The sequence below is a fragment of the Epinephelus fuscoguttatus genome, linkage group LG23 (assembly GCF_011397635.1).
Source record: "Epinephelus fuscoguttatus linkage group LG23, E.fuscoguttatus.final_Chr_v1".
Taxonomy (NCBI): Eukaryota; Metazoa; Chordata; class Actinopteri; order Perciformes; family Serranidae; genus Epinephelus; species Epinephelus fuscoguttatus.
The window spans coordinates 1,095,976-1,116,804 of NC_064774.1; the positions used below are offsets into that span (position 1 = coordinate 1,095,976).

Genomic DNA, 20,829 nt, shown 5'->3' on the forward strand with positions numbered 1-20,829 from the left:
ACAGACATGAATAGGGGCCCCATGCACCACCTCTCCTCCATAAGACGAAGACACACGTCATAGTTTCTAAACCTCTTTTTGTGGTTGTTTTGAGTCTCTTTGTAGTCATTACACATCTCTTTCATGTTTTAAGTCTCTTTGTAGTTGCTCTCTGTGTCTTTGAAGTCTATTTTAATCTCTTTGTTGTCGTTTTGCATCCCCCTGTGGTTGTTTTCTGTCTCTCTGACATCGTTTTGACTCTCTCTGTGGTCATTTTAAGTTTCTTTGTAGTTGCTTTTTGTCTCCTTGAAGTAATTTTGCATCTCTTGGTGGTTATTTTGAGTCTCTTTGTAGGTGTTTTGAGTCTGTTTGTAGTTGCTTTTTGTGTCTTTGAAGTCTATTTAAATCTCTTTGTTGTCGTTTTGCATCTCCCTGTGGTTGTTTTCTGTTTCTATGACACCATTCAAGTCCTTTGTAGGCATTTTGCATCTCTTTAAAATCATTTTGTCTCTCTATGTGGTCATTTTAAGTGTCTTTGTAGTCGCTTTTTGTCTCCTTGAAGCCATTTTGCATCTCCGTATTTATTTTGAGTTTCTTTACAGTTGCTTTGCATCTCTTTGTAGTAATTTGTATAGTTGTTTTTGCCTTTTTCTGGTTTCTGTGAGTCTTTTTGTCTCTTTGCAGGTGTATTGCATCTCTTTGTAGTCGCTTTCTGTCTCTTTGGTGTCGTTTTGAATCTCTTTTTTGGTCATTTTGCATCTCTGAGATCATTTTGTCTATTTTTGTGGTCATTTTCAGTCTTTTGGTCGTTGTTTTGAGTCTGTTTGTAGTTGCTTTCAGTCTCTTTAAAGTCATTTTGCATCTCTGTAGCTGTTTTGAGTCTTTTCTTTGGTGGAACAGCAGCTTTACCAATTTTGGCCCATTCCTGCTATCTCAGCTGCCCGGCAAAAAACAAAACAAAATAACAATAAGTAGTGCTCAAAACCTGTCTGTCTCTGTAAATGTATTTTCATCTCTTCAAGCTGATTTGTAGCGCTACATGTCATTAAAACTATCACCGTCTTCTCCTTTTTTGGCTTTCTGTGTTTCACTGTGATTTACTGCCGGGTTAAACCTCCCCCTCTCTCTGTGGTAATTAAATGGCTGCTGCGTCTCATATTTTCTCACTGATGAGAAACTTGTGATGATTTGAGGAATCGTAATTCCTCAAATATATGAAGCAGTAAGAAATAATAGATGTTGTGTTTCTCTGTCGACGAAAGCTTGCGTCGTTTTCCTCAACATTTACCAATCCTCTGCATCTGATGATATAACCCTCCCCGCCGCTGTTAAAATAAATGGACCATGTGCAGAAACCTGGCTCAGAGACAAACGTTTGACACTTTATGTTATAAAATCCTCGCCGGCTGGGAAGCAAATGTTATTGTTGGAGGTTCTGAATCGTGTTAAAGCTGCACAGGACATCAGGTCTCTGCAGCCCTGTGGATCCTCCCTGGTTTGTCTTGATTAAATTCAGCTCTCACACAGCAGGTGATGAAACCAACAAGCAACAGCAGCATCACTGACAGCTGAGCTTCTCCACCTCTTTCCCACAATATGTTGATTCTGCTTTCTCAAAATAAACAGTCAGAAAAGTCAGCTTTTACAAGTTAAAGTCTCCTAAAGGAAGAGGAAGAGGGAGCTCCTCCTTTCTTTCACTTTGTCCAGACATATTGAAAACTAAGAAATTCAGACTTCCTGTTCTGAAAAACACAACTGACTGATCATTTTGAACGTCAGACATTGGACATATCCTTGTAACTTTATGTTCAAAGACTGTTTATGTTGCACTTTATCACATTTTATCACTTTTCCGCTGCAGCCAGGCATATTTTTTTTGTTGTTGCAACTGTTTCAATTTTTTTCCATAAATGTCATGTTTTTTATACACAGATTAAAAATGTGCATAAAAGCAGGTGGATGGACACACAGTTATTGTAAGCTGTAACTTACCACTCCCATTGAAACTACTATGCCCAGCACAAACCTGGAAAAACCAAAGTACACGAAAATATGTGTAAAAGTCTGTCCACATACTACCCTACCCTACGGCTTCTGTTTAGCTTCATATGAATTTATTCTTTTTTTAAGACTTTGAAGTGCTGCAGCGTTTCTGTTTGAGCACTCGAACGCACCAAAAGTAGGAAATATGAACCGCAAACTAAGAATTTCTAACTTAACGCGCTTGAAACTTATGATAATTTCTGGCTAAGAAGCTTCAGAGGGGGCATTATGCTTTTTGTTATTTTCTGTCATATAATGTAATGTTGGATGTTGATATTTAACATGGTTAGAGTTTCAAATAGTAAGCCAAAACCTCAGGCTTCAGACTGCTCTCAATACTCTGTTTACAACACTTTTTTTATACTTTAGTGACAAGCTGATGTCGGATTGTGATGGATTTCCTAATATGGTCATTTGCCTCAGGCACACTAGTGCAAGTCTTTACATTACATAGTCTACACTGCTACATGTAGCTACATGCTAATGTCAGGGAAACATAACATTATTGATTTCTCACCAATTTCAGGTCATATTGCGGATCATGTGTCCAATTATGTTTAGAAGCTTTTATTGGTGATTTTTCACAGTAAAAAGTGCCACTAGTCACTGTTGCAGTCATTCCCTGGCTACAAGTGTACTGCTAATAGACATTTAGCTACCTGCTAAGGTTAGGAAAACATGCAAACTTGGTTGCTCATGTTGCACATTTTAGATCATATTCCTGCTGACACGTACGGTTGTGTTTAGTACCTTTATTGGTAATTTTGCATGGTAGAAAGTGTCGCTGTTACAGTTCTTTCCCAGCTACATGTAGCTACATGCTAATGCTAGAAAAACATGCAAACTTGGTTGCTGATATTGTTAACTTCTCCTCGGTTTTGGATCATATTCCTGCCAAAAGAAGCTTTTATTGGTGATTTTGCATGGTAGAAAGTGCTGTTATTCTTCTTTACAGTATTTCCTCGGCTGCCAGTACACTGCTAACATACATGTAGCTACATGCTAACATCAGGGAAACATGGAATTTTGGTTACCGATGTTGAAACTTTGTCCCCGATTTCAGATCATATTCCTATTGGAACATGTCTGGCTGTGTTTAGAAGCTTTTGTCGGTGCATGGTAGAAAGTGCTGCTATTCTTCTTGACAGTCATTTCTTGGCACACTGCTAACAGCTACATGCTAATGTCAGGGAAACGTCATTTTGGTTGCAGATGTTGAAACTTTTCTCCCCCTTTTGGATCATATTCAAAGGAAGCTTCAATTGGTGATTTCTTATGGTTGAAAGTGCTGTTATTCTTCTTTACAGTCATTCCCTGGCAGGTAGTACATCGCTAACATACATGTAGCTACATGCTAATGTCAGGGAAACATGGAATTTTGGTTCCCGATGTGAAAAATGTCTCCCCAGTTCAGGTCATATTCCTGCTGGTACATGTTGGGTTTTGTTTTGAAGCTTTTATTTGTGATTCTTCACAGTAGAAAGTGCCGCTATACTTTGTTGCTGCTAGTACAATAATACACTGCTGTGTGGCTACATGCTAATTTCAGGGAAACATGTAGTCATGGTTGCAAATGTTGTTATTTTCCTGATTTTGGATCATATTCCTGCTGAAACGTGTCCAGTTGTGTTTCTAAGCTTTTATTGGTGATTTTTCACTGTAGAAACCTGGAGACACTGACCAATCAGAGCAGACTGGGCTTTTTCATGAAGAAGGGCTTAAAAAAAAAAACAGGCACTGAAATGGAGTGTTTCAGACAGATGTGGTATTTCAGTTCAGACAGTATGAGGAAAATAAAGTGTTTTTTTTTTTAACAATAAAGCATGCAAATGTGTTCCAGTAGAAACCCAAAATACAAGTGTGACACTCAAAATGAGCATAATAGTCCTCCCTTAAACTATTCATTTTCATGCCACTAAAACATTTTTCAGTTTTATAAATATTAATGGAATAATGAAATTGGTTTGAGCATATTACATTCTGGATAAATAGCCTGAGCTGGCCATAAATCCAGCCTTTTATCTATCTACAGTCCAAGATGGCGTCTGAGTGTTTTGGCAGCCGTTCAGACTGATAGATGAGCCGACTCCGGCTGCCAAAGCTCTCCTCCCTGGTTCTTATTTCTAACCCCTGATTGGCTAATTCTCTTTCACACAGGATTAATGTCAGCTGGATAGGAGGATGGATATCTACTCCATCTGCTGTCAGGACACCATGACCTCTGACTTTTGACCTGCTCGCTGTCAGCCACCTGTAGTGACGAGCTTGCAGTTATTTTTCTGTAGAACTCATCGGGAATTATTCAGCACAAAATGGGCCTTGATGTAAAATGCACAAAGAGAGATGAGAGATGGAAGGAAGGATTGAAGACAAGTGAGCAAGAGATGGAGGAGGTTGGAGAAAATATAGCTGAAGAAGTAGGAGTCGCCAAAACAAAAGAGAGAAAGTGCTAACAGGCAACTGTGGAGGAGGAGAGCGATGCAGAGCAGATGGGGTTTGTTACTGCCTCACTGGTCTGAAAGGTGGTTAGCTCTACTTTCTGTGTGTGTGTGCATTTAGGCGGGTTGGTGGGTGTGAAATGACTTACACTGCCAGCACCCATGGGTCCCTTTTTTGTTTTTTTCCTGTGATAACTGCCACCAAAACTTTAATGCTTTTGCAAACTTTTCTGTGGGAAGGGAAAATACAACTAAAACTAGGCCTGCAAGGAAAATATGTACCTGAGTCAAATCTGAACACAAACACATAATATACACACTTTTAGATTCAGTGTGACCTCTTGTCCGCTGATGTCCATTCAGAATAAATGTCCATATATCTGCTTAGAAACTATAGGAAAAAAATAATCATCTTTTATCTTCAGACGTTGCCCAAGAATCATCACGTTTTTAGGTTTTCTTCTGCATCAAAGTACTCTAATGATACTTATCTGTATCTCCATGAGTAGCTACAGTACAACCAGGGGAGGCTACTAGCTAGTTCAGCATACTTCTAATGGTGCCAGTACTAAATGGTAAACAAATATAGGCTATTAAAACAAACAGATTGAAGTTGTGGTTGACATAGCAACATTGTATTTCCTGTTTGTATCCCCTGAATGAACACAGAGACATAATACATATGTGTTTTTTAGACTGAGTATGACTTTAGCTTCTCGAGTGTGTAATTATGAATAATAATAATGATAATAAAGTAAATGTCCCTATGTCCGCTGAGAAATCATAGTGAAGGAACTTTAGTTATAGAGAACTTGTCTGAGAATCCTCACGTTTGTAGCTGTCTGTACATCTGTGGATACATCGCAAACAGGACCTGCTAATGGCTAATTCGGCATACTTTTGATGGAGCAGATTAGCTAGATGTAAACAAATGTAAGCTAGCATAAAACAGGTTAAGGTGCAACCCATTGCTAACTGACGTAGCAACAGTTAGCTATCTGTAACATCCCCAGATGCTAAACTAAAGCAGTGAACATGGTTAGCATTATAGCTGATAAACATTAGCATGTTAGCATTGTCACTGTCAGCATGTTAGCATGCATGCATCACTGGATGACAAGCACGGCTGTAGATTTGTTTCAAAACAACTTTGTTGACAGGCAAAGATTTTATTTTAAATCTTCCAAGTTTAGCACTACATGGACTGAAAAACAGAAAGCTAGCTAGGTAGCATTTAGCTGCTAACATAGCTGTCCTTAGCTTAATTGTTAAACCCGTCATGTTTTTGTAACTTTGTATGAACTAAACTGGATTATGACATTACCGACGTGATTTCACAGACACGAGGACATGACATGACCACGACCTCTCAACACTGCTCTACGTGTGGTGGCAGGTAATGTGTTAAATTACATGCTGGCAACACGGTTAACTTTATAGGCACCAAAATTACTTGGTAGGGTTTAGAAAAAGATTTTGCTTCCATTAGAAATAACTATGTCTGTTACGTACAGGCTGGCACGGTTGGGTTTAGGCCTAAACAACTTTGTTATGTTTAGAAAAACATCATGTTTCCATTAAAAATAACTATGTTTGTTACGCACAAGATCGCACGGTTAGATTTAGGCCCCAAAACTACTTAGTTAGCTTTAGATTTAGATTGTGTTTTCGGTTAAAATAACAAAGTTCATTACGGATGGGACGAAATTGCATCATAAACGTTATTACATATAGGATGTGAAGATAAAAGATGTCAGCGATTACTTTTAGATCCATAAGAGACACAAATACGACTCTCCTGGGTGAAAGTCCGGTGTTTGTTTGACATCTTTCCAACACAAACTTTCTTGCTCTTTTCGAACCTATGGCAGGTATACGCAGCTTGCTTTGCCCAGGGGCCACTTTTGCATCATGACAGAAGGCCAGGGGCCATTAAATGAATAAATATTGTATTTAATATGTGAATAATTAGCCCGGACCTCTGCCAGGAGTCCAGGCTGATCCTCCCCTGGCACTTTTTCTTGATAAACAAACTCTATATTGATGCTGTCATGCACTCTGACACCTTATTTACATCAAAAGGACAAAAACATCCTGTTGTGAATCAATTGAAATAGTCAGTGGGCCACCCAGCACTCTTGCAGGCAGCGAATTGAGTATCAATTATCGATGTGGTCATAAGATCTTTAATCACCGCCCATGGTGTGATGTTGAAGAACCAGAGAATTTGTTATTTTCCATTAGCATTGTTTCCATGGTGCTGTCACATAACTTTAACACATTAGCTGCCCCCACCATGTACCGCGGTGTTAACAGCTCTGTGAGATCATGCTGTACATTACATTTATTTAGCTGATGCTTTTTTCCAGAGCACCTCACAATAAGTGTATTCAAGCATGTGGGTACTTCTCAGAAAGTGCAGGAGCCTTAGATTGGACATCATGGGAAGTGTAATAAATGTCAGCGCTGCTCCTGAATGTTAAAAGCCGGTCAAACAAAAATAAGCTGATGCTAAATACAGCGTGAAGAGACAGTGAGACGGTGGAAGATACTGACAGTGCTGAGAGAGTTACGCAACAGTGTGTCAGTACACCTCTCCGCAACCAGACTGAGTGTTCCTTACAGACAAGTGGACGACCGCTGGTGTGTGTGTGTGTGTGTGTGTGTGTGTGTGTGTGTGTGTGTGTGTGTGTGTGGTTCTTGGAAACATGAGAGGACCCAGTCAGATCCCTGTCTCCATGGCAACTGCATCTTCCTCCTCATCTGTCTGTCCTTCTCACTTTCTTTCCTGCTATGGTTTTGTATTGTTTTTATATTTCATAATGCACTTTTTTTATCACTGTTTTTGCCTCTCTCTCTCTCTCTCTCTCTCTCTCTCTCTCACACACACACACACACACACACACAGACACACACAGACACACGCGCACACACACATCCATCTGTCTCTCTTTGATTAAATCATGTCCTCTGTAACACACACACACACACACACACTCATGCACACAGGCATGAGGTGCTCAGGTGTGTCAGCGGTTATACGTTTCTACCTTTATGTTTGCATGGTTTGTTAGTTTGATGAGGAAGACGTGTGACATCTGCTTCACACACACACACACACACACACACACACACACACACACACACACACACACACACACACGCAGCTTTAGCAGCCCAGTCAACAAACTGCATGTCATTTTGATATGTTTGCATGAGCTTGAATGTGAGAGCAGTGACAGAAATATTCAGCTACTTAAATTAAACTAATTAAACTAATACATAAAACTACTCATTTGCAAGTGCAAGGCCGGAGTTCAAGACTAAGATGATGACCTGAATTTACTGAAACTATCAAAAGTGCTCATTTTGCAGAAAATGTTCCCACTGGGACTGATAGATTATCACATGTGACATTAATACTGAAGCATGATTGTGAGACCTGGAGCAGTTGAGTGCTGAAATTTTTTTGTGCATTTGACAAAATTTTTCTCCTATCTTTTTTCTCTTGCCTCTAGTTTTATTTTAGATACATGTAGTGGAGTAAATATTTTCAAGTAAAATGTAGTGGAGAAGAAGGAGAAAGCGGCAGAAACAGAGATTTTCTGGCAGCGTTTTACGCTTGCATCGGAAATAGTATTCTGTTTTTAAAGTATGTTTTATATGTTCATTTGCCAACTTAATATTCATTAATATTGTTATCTCACTATATCTTACTATGTAATGATGAAAACTCTGTGTGTGTGTGTGTCTGTTCCATGTTTTTCTCCTCACTGACTTGGTCAATCCATGTGAAATTTGGCACAGTGGTAGAAGGTCATGGGAGGATGCCAATGAAGCAATATTACATCAATTGGCCAAAGGGGGGCGCTATAGCAACCCATTGAAATGTCAAACTTTGAATGGGCATATCTCATGCCCCGTATGTCGTAGAGACATGAAACTTTGCACAGAGATGCCTCTCCTCATGAGGAACACATTTGCCTCAAGAACCCATAACTTCCGCTTATATACATTTTCCGCCATTTTGAATTTTTTGAAAAACACTTCAAATGGATCTCTTCCTAGGAAGTTTGAGCGATCTGCATGAAACTGGATGAACATAATCTAGGGACCAATATCTAAAGTTCCCTCTTGGCAAAAGTTGGAAAACTTCCTAAAACTGAGCTTCTATAAGGCAATGAATATTGCGGAGGGCGTGGCTCATCACATAAAGGTGTAGAACATCTCAAGGGTTTCACCCATCACCACGCAACTTTGTAGGCATATGACCACACATAATCTGAGGGGACCCCTCCATTATTGACCCCATCAAACAAAATGGGGGCGCTAGAGAGCTCATTTCTTATCTAGGCCTAACCGCCATATGGATTTTTACTAAACTTGGTAGATATGTAGAACAGGACGCCTCAAGGTGACTGGAGAAATTTAACTCTAATTGGCAACTGGGTGGCGCTATAACAACAGAAAAATGCTTCAAAATGGCTAAAATGCAACCGATCGCTGTGGCTCCCCCTGTGGACCAATGTTGAGGGTTTTTTTGTAATTTTTGGTTTGACTAAGTCATGGTATGGTATGCTGTGCATAATCACGGAAACTGTCAGTCAGTCATTCTGTCTGTCCCACGTTTTTCTCCTCACTGACGTGGTCAATCTATGTGAAACTGCACATAGGCATTGAGGACTGGCATAGGTAGAAGGTGACAAAGCTACCAATGAGTATGGACTAGTTATTATTATTATAATTAGTAGTAGTAGTAATAGCAGCAGAATGTACAGTGTGTTGTTCTCACAGCTACTTTATATAGTGAACATTTTTGTGTGAATTTCTCCGTCTCTGCAGATCTCTCCTGTTGGCGCTCTATGTACCTCAGATGAATGCAGTTATGGGTATATACTATATATGCTGCATTAGTGTGTGTGTGTGTGTCCACTAATGCGTGGGTGGGTGATGTGAGTCACGATTGTGGAAAATCCCACTCTCCTCCTTGCCCCTCCTCCTTTCTTCTGCAACCTGAGGCGATTAGAAAACAAGAGGTGTCACTCTGCTGCTCTTCCTGCGGTCACAGTGACAGACCCAGCAGGACAAAGACGCTACAGACATGTGATGATCTGATGGAATATGATGCGTTGCTGTAGGTTAAACTACACAACAGTATATGCAAGGATTAAAATGAGCACAACCTTAAACATCTGCAGCAGTAAAATAAAAAAAAAATCATTAATTCATAAGAAACGATGACAAACTGAGCCAAACCAATGTTTCGGTTCATTGAGACGTCTGATGAGTTTGAACGCTGAATGCAGATTCAGATAATGTCTCCATGAACTCTTCACTGGCTTTTAATGTGAAAGCCATTAAAGGATCGCACTTGTTGAAAGAGTTTTTTATTATAGGAGGAGGACAAGGCTGGCAGAGACTCCACGCGGAGCATGAACAATAACACAGAGGAATTAAAGGTCACACCAAACACTCCTCGTTTTCCATCGTTCATTTTGTCGTCTATGAAGCCAATGTCACCACTCTGTCCTCAGCTGCTACCATCTCTCTCTGCCTTTCCTCCTCTTCAGCAGCTCTACGCTTGCTTTCATGTCGAAGCAGGAATCAAAGTTTGCTCTCATCAACGACTTTGAAGCAGTCTTTGTTTTTCTTTGTGTTTCCTGTTTACAGAAAGTCAGTGAGAAGGTTGGAGGGGCGGAAGGAACCAAGCTAGATGATGACTTCAAAGAAATGGAAAAGGTAGATTTATTCATTCACACTCACATTCACACCTACGGACAATTTAGAGTCACCAATTAACCAATCATCTCCTCAGCAGGTTTGTGTGCTTGTCTCTCACAATACTCCTGATTTTTTTGGTCCTGCAGAAGGTGGACGTCACCAGCAGAGCAGTGTTGGACATCATGACCAAAACCACAGAGTACCTCCAACCTAACCCAGGTAGGAAACGCACAGTGAAACTGACACAACATGCAGCCTGAAACAACACACCTGTGACTCATGATGTGACCCTCGCCACCCCGCAGCATCCAGAGCCAAGCTGAGTATGATCAACACCATGTCAAAGATCCGCGGCCAGGACAAGGGACCCGGTTACCCTCAGGCTGAGTCTGTCCTCGGAGATGCCATGTTGAAGTTTGGACGGGAGTTAGGGGAGGAGTCAAGCTTTGGTAAGTGGGAGGGTGCATAAATTTATGGTGGTAAGATGTCTGCAGAGGACTGTTAGTACAACTGGTTTATTACTGCAACTTATTACAACAGAAATACAGTGATTTGCCTTTTTTCTTTTTTTAATTTGTAGCTCCTGCCCAACCTCAGGAGGGAACAAAGCTGCCATTATAACACATAAATAGATACATGACTGAGTAAAATGATAATAATAATAATAATAATGATAATAATGAAAAAAATTAAATAGAAATTAATATATATGCACGGAAATAGAACATAAATGAATACAATATATTTACTTGATAAAATACCTGTTTTTGTATTCATTAATTTTCCTAATTTACTAATTTGTTCTTTTCTGTTTACATTTATTTCAGTTTTTACTATTTCTTCTTCATTATAATGGCATCTTTAGTCCTCCATACAGAAGTGGCACACAAAACGAAATTTTGTTTTAAAACTGACTAATTAATTCTTTTCTATCTACGTTTATTTCTGTTTTTACTCATTTTGTCATCTGATAATTTGATTTTTAATGAATAAATTTCAAATTTATTCTTTTCTGTGTACATTTATTTCTGTTTCTATTTATTTCATCTTCATTACAATGGCATCTGTAGTCCTCCATACTTCAATTGTGCACAGAATAATTTTTCATCATTTCTTTATTTATTCTTTTCTGTTTAAGCTCATTTTATATTTCTATTTATTTCCCCTTCATTATAATGGTATTATTAGTCCTCCATACAATGGTGGCACTTTTAATAGAACTTTATTTTAATCATGTCTTAATTTATTGTTTCTGTCTACATTCATTTCTGTTTTTATTTATTTCATCTCATAATGGCATCTTTAGTCTTCCATACAAGAGTTTCAAGCTGACCCAAGCAGAAGTCATGTAAAGATGTCTATGAAAAAATTAGTATGTGTTTTTTACTCTGTCCCATTCTCTTCATCCCTGCCTTCCAGGTTTAGCGCTGATCGATGCCAGCGAGGCGATGAAGGAGCTCGGGGAGGTAAAGGACGCTCTGGACATGGAGGTCAAACAGAACTTCATCGACCCGCTGCAGAACCTCCACGACAAAGACCTCAAAGAGATACAGGTGAATAAAACACCTGTTTATCTTAATGAATCGGACATGTCCTTTGAATTGATTTTCATTTTCCTCTCCTGCCTTGTTTCCCCTCCACCGCAGCACCATCTGAAGAAGATGGAGGGCCGCCGCCTGGACTTTGACTACAAGAAGAAGCGTCAGGGGAAAGTCCAGGACGATGAAATCAAACAGGCGCTGGAGAAGTTCGACGAGAGTAAAGAGATCGCAGAGCAGAGCATGTTTAACCTGCTGGAGAGCGATGTAAGGGTGCTCTCATGTTTCATTTTAATTTATGTTTTCATCATCGATTGATCTGCCAATTATTTTCTGTCCTAAGCCCCTCCCACCAGACACCCGTGGGCATATCGCCCACATGATCTGATTTCACTGTTCTCTGTTCATTTGACCACAAATAAGACAAGAATTAGCTAGCCAGCTGCTGTGGCCCACTTCTCTGGGAGTTGAGTGGGCAGAAGCTTGGAAGCTTGGGTGGCTTGAATTCTACCAGCTCAAACCCCCTAGCGCCGGGTGTCAAAATGCGCTGATGGCCAGAGGCAGCACCGGGTCTAACCTTCGTGTCGGCAGCAACAGAAAGTTTGCTGATCCAGTGGGGAGTTTGCGCTGGTTGGATTCAGGTTGCTGCAGCCGCTGACTCAGGGTGTGTTTCCAGAGCTGCTGCCCACTCTCCTCCCAGTGGGGTGGTCTGTAGTGGCAGGGAGTGAGGCGGAGAACCTACTGTGATTCATGGCTCTAGCTAATGTTAGCCATATAAAGCCACAGCCGTGAGCCTTTAGCTCTGGTTAGCAGAAGGCTAAAGTATAAGCAACATTTTCTCTCTATCTTTAAGAGGCTTCGCCAATATTGACACGTGTTTTCATCGTTTATTGTCAGACTTAATGTTAGCCCTTTAAAAATGGACCTTTAAACACGTGGACGGCCACGAGAGATCATTGTTGGCATGATCCTGTTTAAACAGATTTAAAATAAGAACCATAATAGCTAAAGCATTCAGTCTTTTAGCAGCAGAAAGCAAAGACTTCTGTCTGCCATGTCGTCATGTTAATGCTCGTAGTGACACCATTGCACAACGTCACGTGTGGTGCAAACCCCAAATGAACGATGAAACCATCACTAGGCCTTTGAGCTCTGCTCATAAAAATGAGCATATTTCAAATACTAATGTACATAGTTCAAATAACGTATGGGGTGTTTAGAAATATTTTGTTTATGTTCCTCATTTTAAAAATCTTTTGGATTGTTTTTGTCATGACACAGTGTCAATACTTTTATAAATTAGTACGGTTTATTGACTTGTGTAACATTTTAGGTTAGGATGTATAGAGTTTAGGGATGTGACGCATTTGAAGATACTCTAACAAATGACATCACAATAAGCAAAAGTACCAATGTAGGTTCTGGCAGACCATATCTACTGCTGGGTTCAAAGAGTTGCTCTGCAGTGTAGGCAGCTGTGTCCAATGCTGGGACAACAACTTTTTCCACAGGATTCTCCGCCACTGAGTCAGGCTTTCACCATCTGAAGGAATCATCTGCATTTGTAGAACAGCCAACAGGAACGCTCTCTCTCTGAAATGATGTGTGATTGGCTCCCATCTCCCATCATAGGATAGATTTTCTGAAGCCTGAAAACGGAGCCAAGAGGAGGTGCAGAAGTCTAGTTTTTCCTCAAACCACAATTGTACCATGCTCAAAGTTTATTATGAGATTTTTGTCCAATGACGCCAACATTAAACTGCGTTGAAAGTCCAGTAAATGTCTCTGCTCCAATGAGTGATGACAGTGGACGTTTACTGCAGAAGAAACAGCTAATTGATTTGGAAAAACAATGACAAAAAATCAAGTGCAAACAGAAATCTAATCGGATTAATTCCCTGAGGGGAAACATCATTTTTAAACCGCATTGAATCATGAAAACAACAAACGTGGAAATCATATTAGAAAATGACTCAATATAATCAAATATTCACTGTGATGATTGTGGTTGACATTGTTTTTTCTGTTGCTATGGTTACAACTACTGGAAAACAAAGGGCAGCGATCCTGCGCCGTGCCGTGCTGTGTTGCAGCAGACCCCGGCCCAGCATGGGCACAGAACAGGATGTGCTGCAGTAAAAAAAAAAATATGCGTGTGTGTGTGTGTGTGTGTGTGTGTGTGTGTTGCAGATAGAGCAGGTGAGCCAGCTGGCAGCATTGGTTCAGGCTCAGTTGGAGTACCACACTCGCTCTGCCGAAATCCTCCAACAGCTCTCCAGTAAGATGGAGGACAGGTATTGATCCCTCTGCCCACCTGTGATAAAAATAACCCAATAAAAGAAGATTCACGTGGTGAGACGAACCTCTTTTTAAACCGTGTCTGGCCTTTACCCAGGATAAAAGAGGTGTCCAATAAACCGAGGAAGGAGTATACTCCGAAACCCCGAATGACCCTGGAGCTGCTGCCCCCCAGCGAGAGCCACAACGGAGGGATACACTCGGCCAAATCGCCAGGAAGATCACCAGGTACAGGGTGGGAGAGCAGTCTGGGTGGGAGAATGAGAGTTTGACCACATCAGAGACATTTGTCTTATTTCTACAACGGTTGTTGACTTTTAGACTCATCACATCTGCTTTTTAGTCAAACAGCCTTCTGCTAGAATCAGGCAGACATAATCACAGCAAGTCTGTATTTACCATTAGAGCTGTGTCGATGTGTGTTTTTTGCCCCAGAAGAGTCCACGAACGAGGACAACAGGTCTACGTTAAGCAGAATGAAGTATAAGGTGCAGTAAACCCACAATGTGATGTCCTCATATGGGGACGCAGAGTCTCAGGAGGATATTGACATATGACATGTACTTCAACATCATAATCAAATTCTTGAAATTCAGTCATGGCTTTTGGGTTTGGTGAGCCACTTCAAGATTTTTAGTCACCCCCTCTGGCCACCCCTATGACAAATTTCTGGGGGGCACCACTGCCCACAAAGGGCTTGAAACGTGTCAGCTCAGCTCATATGACCACTAGAGGTCGTCGCACTCCATTCACAATTCTTATGCTGTTTGTGTCTGTCCCCCCACAGCCCCCATGGACCAGCCCTGCTGCCGAGCGCTCTACGATTTCGAACCAGAGAACGAAGGCGAGCTGGGCTTCAAAGAGGGCGATGTCATCACCTTGACCAATCAGATCGATGACAACTGGTACGAGGGCATGATCAACGGCCAGTCGGGCTTCTTCCCCATCAACTACGTGGATATCCTGGTGCCGCTCCCTCATTAGGTCCCGCCAGTGATCTGGCCCTTAACCCCTTCGACCAATCCAGACACCCCTGAAAACAGCCTGTATTTGCATAAAAAAAACAAACCACGCCCTCCTTCTACTTCTTCTTCTGTGCTTCTGTGCGATTCTGCTTTCACAAAACGGACTGAAATGACTGAGACGAAGACAGGGTGGATGAGACGAGGCAGTAGGACAGTGAAGAAGAAAGGGGGAGGAGGATTTTAGCGTGAGAGATGCAGAAGAGAGGTAGAAGAGAGGGATTGAGAGGGACGAGAGGACGAAGAGATGATGATCTTTTACAGCGCTCACTCAGTCGTGCTCCGCTCAGCCGGGCAACACTGGAAACCAATGAGGCTTTGGAGACTTAAGGCACGGTGTAAATGTACGTGCATGTATGTGTCTGTATGTGCGTTTCGACCTGTTCTTACTCTATTATGACCGAGCCAGCACAAAGTCCTGCTTGACAGCTTTTTTTGTGATGCTGTCTTCTTCTTCTTCTCTTCTTAAGTTTCTTGCTGTTTTTCTCTCAGAGTACTTCTGTCTTTTCTACCTTGACTTGCCTTCCTGTGCTCTTCTTCAGCCCTAGATTTCTCAGCAACTGTCACAGTCTTTCCCACTTTCTGTCTTTCTTTCTTTCTCTCTTCCCTCCTTGGCTAGCACTGCCTTTCAGCATGGCTCCATACTGTATGCAGGCCTCTAACCCATGTTCCAGAGCTACATTAGGTCACCAGACCCTTCTACTTTTGTTTAAGTATCTCTCGTACTCTTGTAACATACTCTGCCTTCCTCAGAGTCTGCACAGAGTCTCAGCTCAGTGGCTGTATGCATGAACCAGCCAAATCAGAAATTTGAGTGGTAAGACGCTACATGAGATGTAGTTTTCGGGAGAGTACCTTTGCAACAAAGCCGTATAACTGCAATAAGTAGATTTTTCCAGAATGAAAAAGAGAATACTTGATCACTTGTTCTGAAAGCCATTTATCAGATAAGGTTTTAAAGGTGTGAGGATCGGAGGAGTCATTCAACACATCATTAAACTTGTCAGCTCCAGAGCTGAAAAGGAAAGCTCTCTCTCATGATTTACCAGACAGCAGCGACATGTTAACACAATCCAGGACAGGCCAGTTGTATTGAACATAACTTTTTCACCAGGTTGGTTCCTCCAGTATACATAGAGGAAAAGATACTTGTTTTTTCTCCGTGTACTGCTCTCAGTCACCCATTCACGGTGTTTTGTGTGTACTGTGGGGAGTAAATGCTTGTTAACTTGTCTTATGTGTGGCTCTTGCATGCAGGACTGTGTGATCAGTGGTAGCCGTTCTAAAATCACCAGTTTTAGTCCTCTTTCTGCAGTTATCTGGAGGAAGGCTGCTGCTCAGTGGCCCCTTAAGAAAACAGAATGTCATTAATATTACATTAATAAGACATTAAATTCCAGAATGCTGACAAAATTCGAGAACCTTCAGACGGCTCTTAGCATCTTTCAAATTCTAGAATCTCAGCAACATTCTACACTTCGCAGAACATTATCTGGGTCTTTGTAAAATTCTTCAACCTGAGTATTTCAACAATGGCATTCTCGGAACCCATCGGCTGTATTCAGCGTCTGACTTCCAGCAGATGGCGATACAGCCTCTGGGGGCAGACCCCCGATTTTTTGGCATTCCGGTTTGATTTGGGCGGAGGAGGCGAATTTTCGTTTCCGACTTCCGTTTATTAAGTAAATATGCTGAACCATTGCAATGGATTCAGAGTTTGCAGTGATGCCAATTATGTTCCGCCTCGTTAGTTCACCGCACGGACCGTTTAACCTGGCAACAACTGCAGCCGGCTCAAACGTGATTGGTCAATATCACGCAGTCTACAAACAGCCTACAACCAGAAACCAGGGCTCTTCCGCTCTTCTTCCGGAGGCAAGATCTCCGGGGTTTGCCTACAGACTCTACCTTCACTGAATGTAGAGTCTGTATATTGAGACTACAACAACGGTAACTTGACCTTAGGGAACATTTTAGAACCTTGACAAAATATTTGCCCTCGGAATAATCTAGAAATGTGTTATCACTGCAGAATCTTGATAACATTCAAGAAACTTTTGAACTAAATAAGAATGTTTCTGGACTTCATGAACATTTTCGAGCGTCAAAACTTGGCAGCGTTCTCGCCCTCAGAATGATCTAGAAATGATTCATCATTCTGGAATCTTGATAATGTTCTTGAGCACCCTGTTACCTTCAAGAAACTTTTGAACTTTATAGTTTCTTGGTGACATTTTGATCTGTATATGAATGTCTCTAGATCTCATAAACATCCTGGACTGTTCATATATGTTGCGGCGTAATCAGAACATTCTAGATCCTCGACAGCGTTCTTCTCGCTAGAATGATATAGAAATGTTTTATCATTCTGGAATCTCGATAACGTTAAAGAACATTGCATTACATTTAACTTTTGAGGTATATAGGTCCCTGGTGAAATTTTGAACTGTATACGAATGTTTCTAGACTCTGTAAACATCCTGGAGTGTTCTCATATAGTCAGCAGTAATGGAAACATTCAAGAACCTTGACAGCGTTCTTGCCCACACAATGATCTAGAAATGTTTTGTCACTCCAGAGTCTCGACAGCGTTCAAGAACGCCCTGTTATACTTAAGAAACTTTTGAACTTAACAGTTCCTTGGTAACATTTTGAAGTGTATAAGAATATTTCTATAATTTGTTTACATCCTGGAGTGTTCTCATATTTTCAGGCATAATCAGAACATCGTAGAACCCTTAAGACAAGAATATTCTAAACAGTTTAGCAGTTGGTATTGGTGTTTCCTGTTAGCCATGCTAGTTCCCTGGAGGAAGCGTCACATACAGAGAAAAGCAGGACTTCCTTGGTGGCTGTAACTGAAGAGCTACCTACTGTACACGTTTGTATGTCTCAGAAGTGTTCATCATAAGGCAGTATTAAATAGTACTAATAATACTCTGAGAAAGACCTTGTGAAAAAGGTCATTTATTGTGAAAGGCTGTCTCGTAATTCAACTATTTATCACTGATTTCACATTAATCAGATTGACCTTTTAATGGCAGTGGAAACCATCAGCTCGTGTTTTACCTTTGATAGCAGCAGAACATTTTTAACATTTGGATGTTACTGTTTTTTGTCTCATGTTGAACCTTGAAGCTTTGGCAGTTGTCAACTGTTGGTAGCTACAAGACAAGCCGACAAGTCTTACAATTAAGAGAGATGACTCCATTTGAGTCAATGGAAATGTTCCAGCAATGTTAAGAGATCTGTTTAATTGTATTCTTCCGTACTTATGTTTTGTTGGTCTGTTAAAATCAAACAAAGGACTTAAGAACTTTGTATTACATTCATGACTTGATGAGAGGACATTCAGAGTGGTGCTGGGTTTATATCGACTCCATTGTACATAAAACATCTGAATAGTGTCAAAGACTGGAGGTCTGCCGTACTCAGAACTTCTCTGCTCTGGTGTACACAGGAAGCTAAAGCTAATCACCTTGATGTTTGTTCTCATTTACCATGCTAACATTTCTAAAAATAAAAACTGACATTTAATGAATATTATATTTGATATTTAACACGTAGACTGTGTTGTTAAATTAAAAAGCCTAGGGTTTTTCTGTTCAGGCATTATTTATTAATTCGTCAAACAACGGCAGGAGTGTGTGCTAGCACGGCTAATGCTAATGTGCCAGATGCGGCTAACCAGCATTTCGCTTCACATTCCCGTACTTGTGTTTTGGTGATGCAGTGTTGAGCAGAATACTTAAAAGTAAAAGTATTTAGTGCCTGAATATCTCATCCTAAATGTAAGAGTCTGTTAAAATACAGAGAAATGTCACATATTTAAAATTAATTTGGCATCCATCGTCTAAAGGACGGTTTATATGTAAAATGGTTGTGCTTTGCATAATTTTTGTCACATTTTCTTCCTTTTCCTTACTGTGAAAAATCGCTGACATATATTTAAGTATTACTGTGATGTATCACAATAACAGCCATGCTAATTTCTGTTAGCAAGGGCTTTATGAGCATGGACCGGACCAAACTTTGCTTCAACCAAAACCTAATATTTACTTATGTCAGTGATAATGACGCTTTGTTTTAATTCAAAAATTAACCCCCTGATTTTACTTGGTATGTTGTCACTTTTTTCCAAACCCAAAATCCACCACTGCGTGATGCACACTGGAGAAAAATGTAGCTTGTTTCAAAACAAGACATCTCATCTCACTTTCAGCATATGGGTATGAGGTATCAAAGTATTCATAGAATTTATTAAGAACCTTTTGGTGTTTAAAGATGTACAGATAGTTCTTATTTTGTGTTCGGAAGGTGTATTCTGAACATTGCATTACAGCAAGTCGAGACAGTCCATTATCCAATAGCCATAAAATAGGCTGATCGTGCCGGTTTTTCACAAGTTAGCTGACGACAGTAATAATTTATCAGGTTTGCCGCAGAGAAGAAAATATGTTTGAGCATGGGCAAGTTTCAGAGTTCCTCTTGAAAGCTATAATGGTGTTTCGACACAAATAATAACAAAGAAAAACAAAAAAACTGCATTTTTAACCGTAGATTAAATATAATCTATCAGCAGTCAATAATTATTGAATACAAAGGCAATAATGATGATCTAACAATAAAATCTAATGTTTTAATAAAAGGAAGAGATGGCTCTGAGGGAAAACTGTGGATTTATCTCTGGAGCTGCACCACTTAGACATCTCTTGCATTGCCAAAGCACACAGTATGTGACAGCAACAACACAATCAAACTAACACTCGGTAACTTACTCGCTTTCTGCCACATGCCGGCTTCTCTCTAACTGTTCCAGGTTGTTGTAAAAGACGGGGGTTTGGAGCACAACTGTGTTCAGTGTTTTTACTTTTGATTTTCTTTGTCTGTTTGTTCCAAGTCTGAAACTTGATTTTCTTGAGTCCGCCTGTGGAAAGTCTGTGAGCTGCATGCAACTGAACTGCTTTACGTCTTTACGGCTGTTTGAGATGGTTTTCCAAAAAAATAACAAGAAAACAAAACAGAATGGGGAGATATTTGTCCTGCTGGAGCCTGTGTGAACTGATACTCCTTATTTTCTGTTGTTCAGTATTTATTTTTTATCTTTTGACTTGCTTGAGCTATATTTGTATAGCACTCCTCTCCGATTACAAAGTGCTTTAAGGCCTTTTGAATTTAATGTGTTTATTTATTTTGCACCTTCTCCAAACAGTTTTTTTTCTGGTCTTCTCCTCTTTTATTTGTATTTTCTCTTTTTCTTTTGTGCTGATTTGCCCTCTATGGCGACATGTATTCTAACCTCAATGAGGGACTTGTACAGTGTTACGCTCCATTTTCCCTTTTCACCTTGATGAGAGTTGGACCTCGGCCACGTTACCTGCCTCGGTTTTAATTTCAGCATTGCTCTCAGATTGTCAGATCAAGCAAAATAAATCCAAACCAAACCTGCAGACTGAAGCTTCAGCCGTCCAGACTTTCCTCAGAAGTAAAGCAGCTCTGAAAATAGAAATATTCCAACTGGTTTAGCTAAACTTTCGAAGGTATGGAGGTAGATTTGTCTCAGTATTATTCGCGTGAGCACATCGACAACCCTTGTGTAAATGTGTAAACTGTAAATATAAAACAGCTCAGACAAATCAACTCACAAAAATATTTTGCAAATATAAAACAGATCTGCAAATACACAAATAAATCCCACAAATAAAAAAAAACTCAGTGTGTGTTGAATTGAAATCCACTAGTGTAAAATTGAGATTTAAAAAAAAAATCAAAAAAATGTGATTTACAAGT

At 40.3% G+C, this 20,829-nt stretch overlaps 1 protein-coding gene across 1 annotated transcript in view; it reads left to right on the forward strand.

Annotated features, from left to right (window-relative positions):
- LOC125883916 (endophilin-A1-like) overlaps window positions 1-20,628 on the forward strand; it is a 44,141-nt gene extending 23,513 nt beyond the window's left edge. The window contains exons 2-9 of the mRNA XM_049568552.1: window positions 10,131-10,199; window positions 10,328-10,400; window positions 10,487-10,630; window positions 11,601-11,734; window positions 11,828-11,986; window positions 13,910-14,013; window positions 14,115-14,245; window positions 14,805-20,628. Coding sequence (XP_049424509.1) covers window positions 10,131-10,199; window positions 10,328-10,400; window positions 10,487-10,630; window positions 11,601-11,734; window positions 11,828-11,986; window positions 13,910-14,013; window positions 14,115-14,245; window positions 14,805-15,001 — 1,011 coding nt within the window. The 3' untranslated portion in view covers window positions 15,002-20,628. The remainder of the gene's footprint in view (window positions 1-10,130; window positions 10,200-10,327; window positions 10,401-10,486; window positions 10,631-11,600; window positions 11,735-11,827; window positions 11,987-13,909; window positions 14,014-14,114; window positions 14,246-14,804) is intronic.
- The last annotated feature ends 201 nt before the right edge of the window (window positions 20,629-20,829 follow it).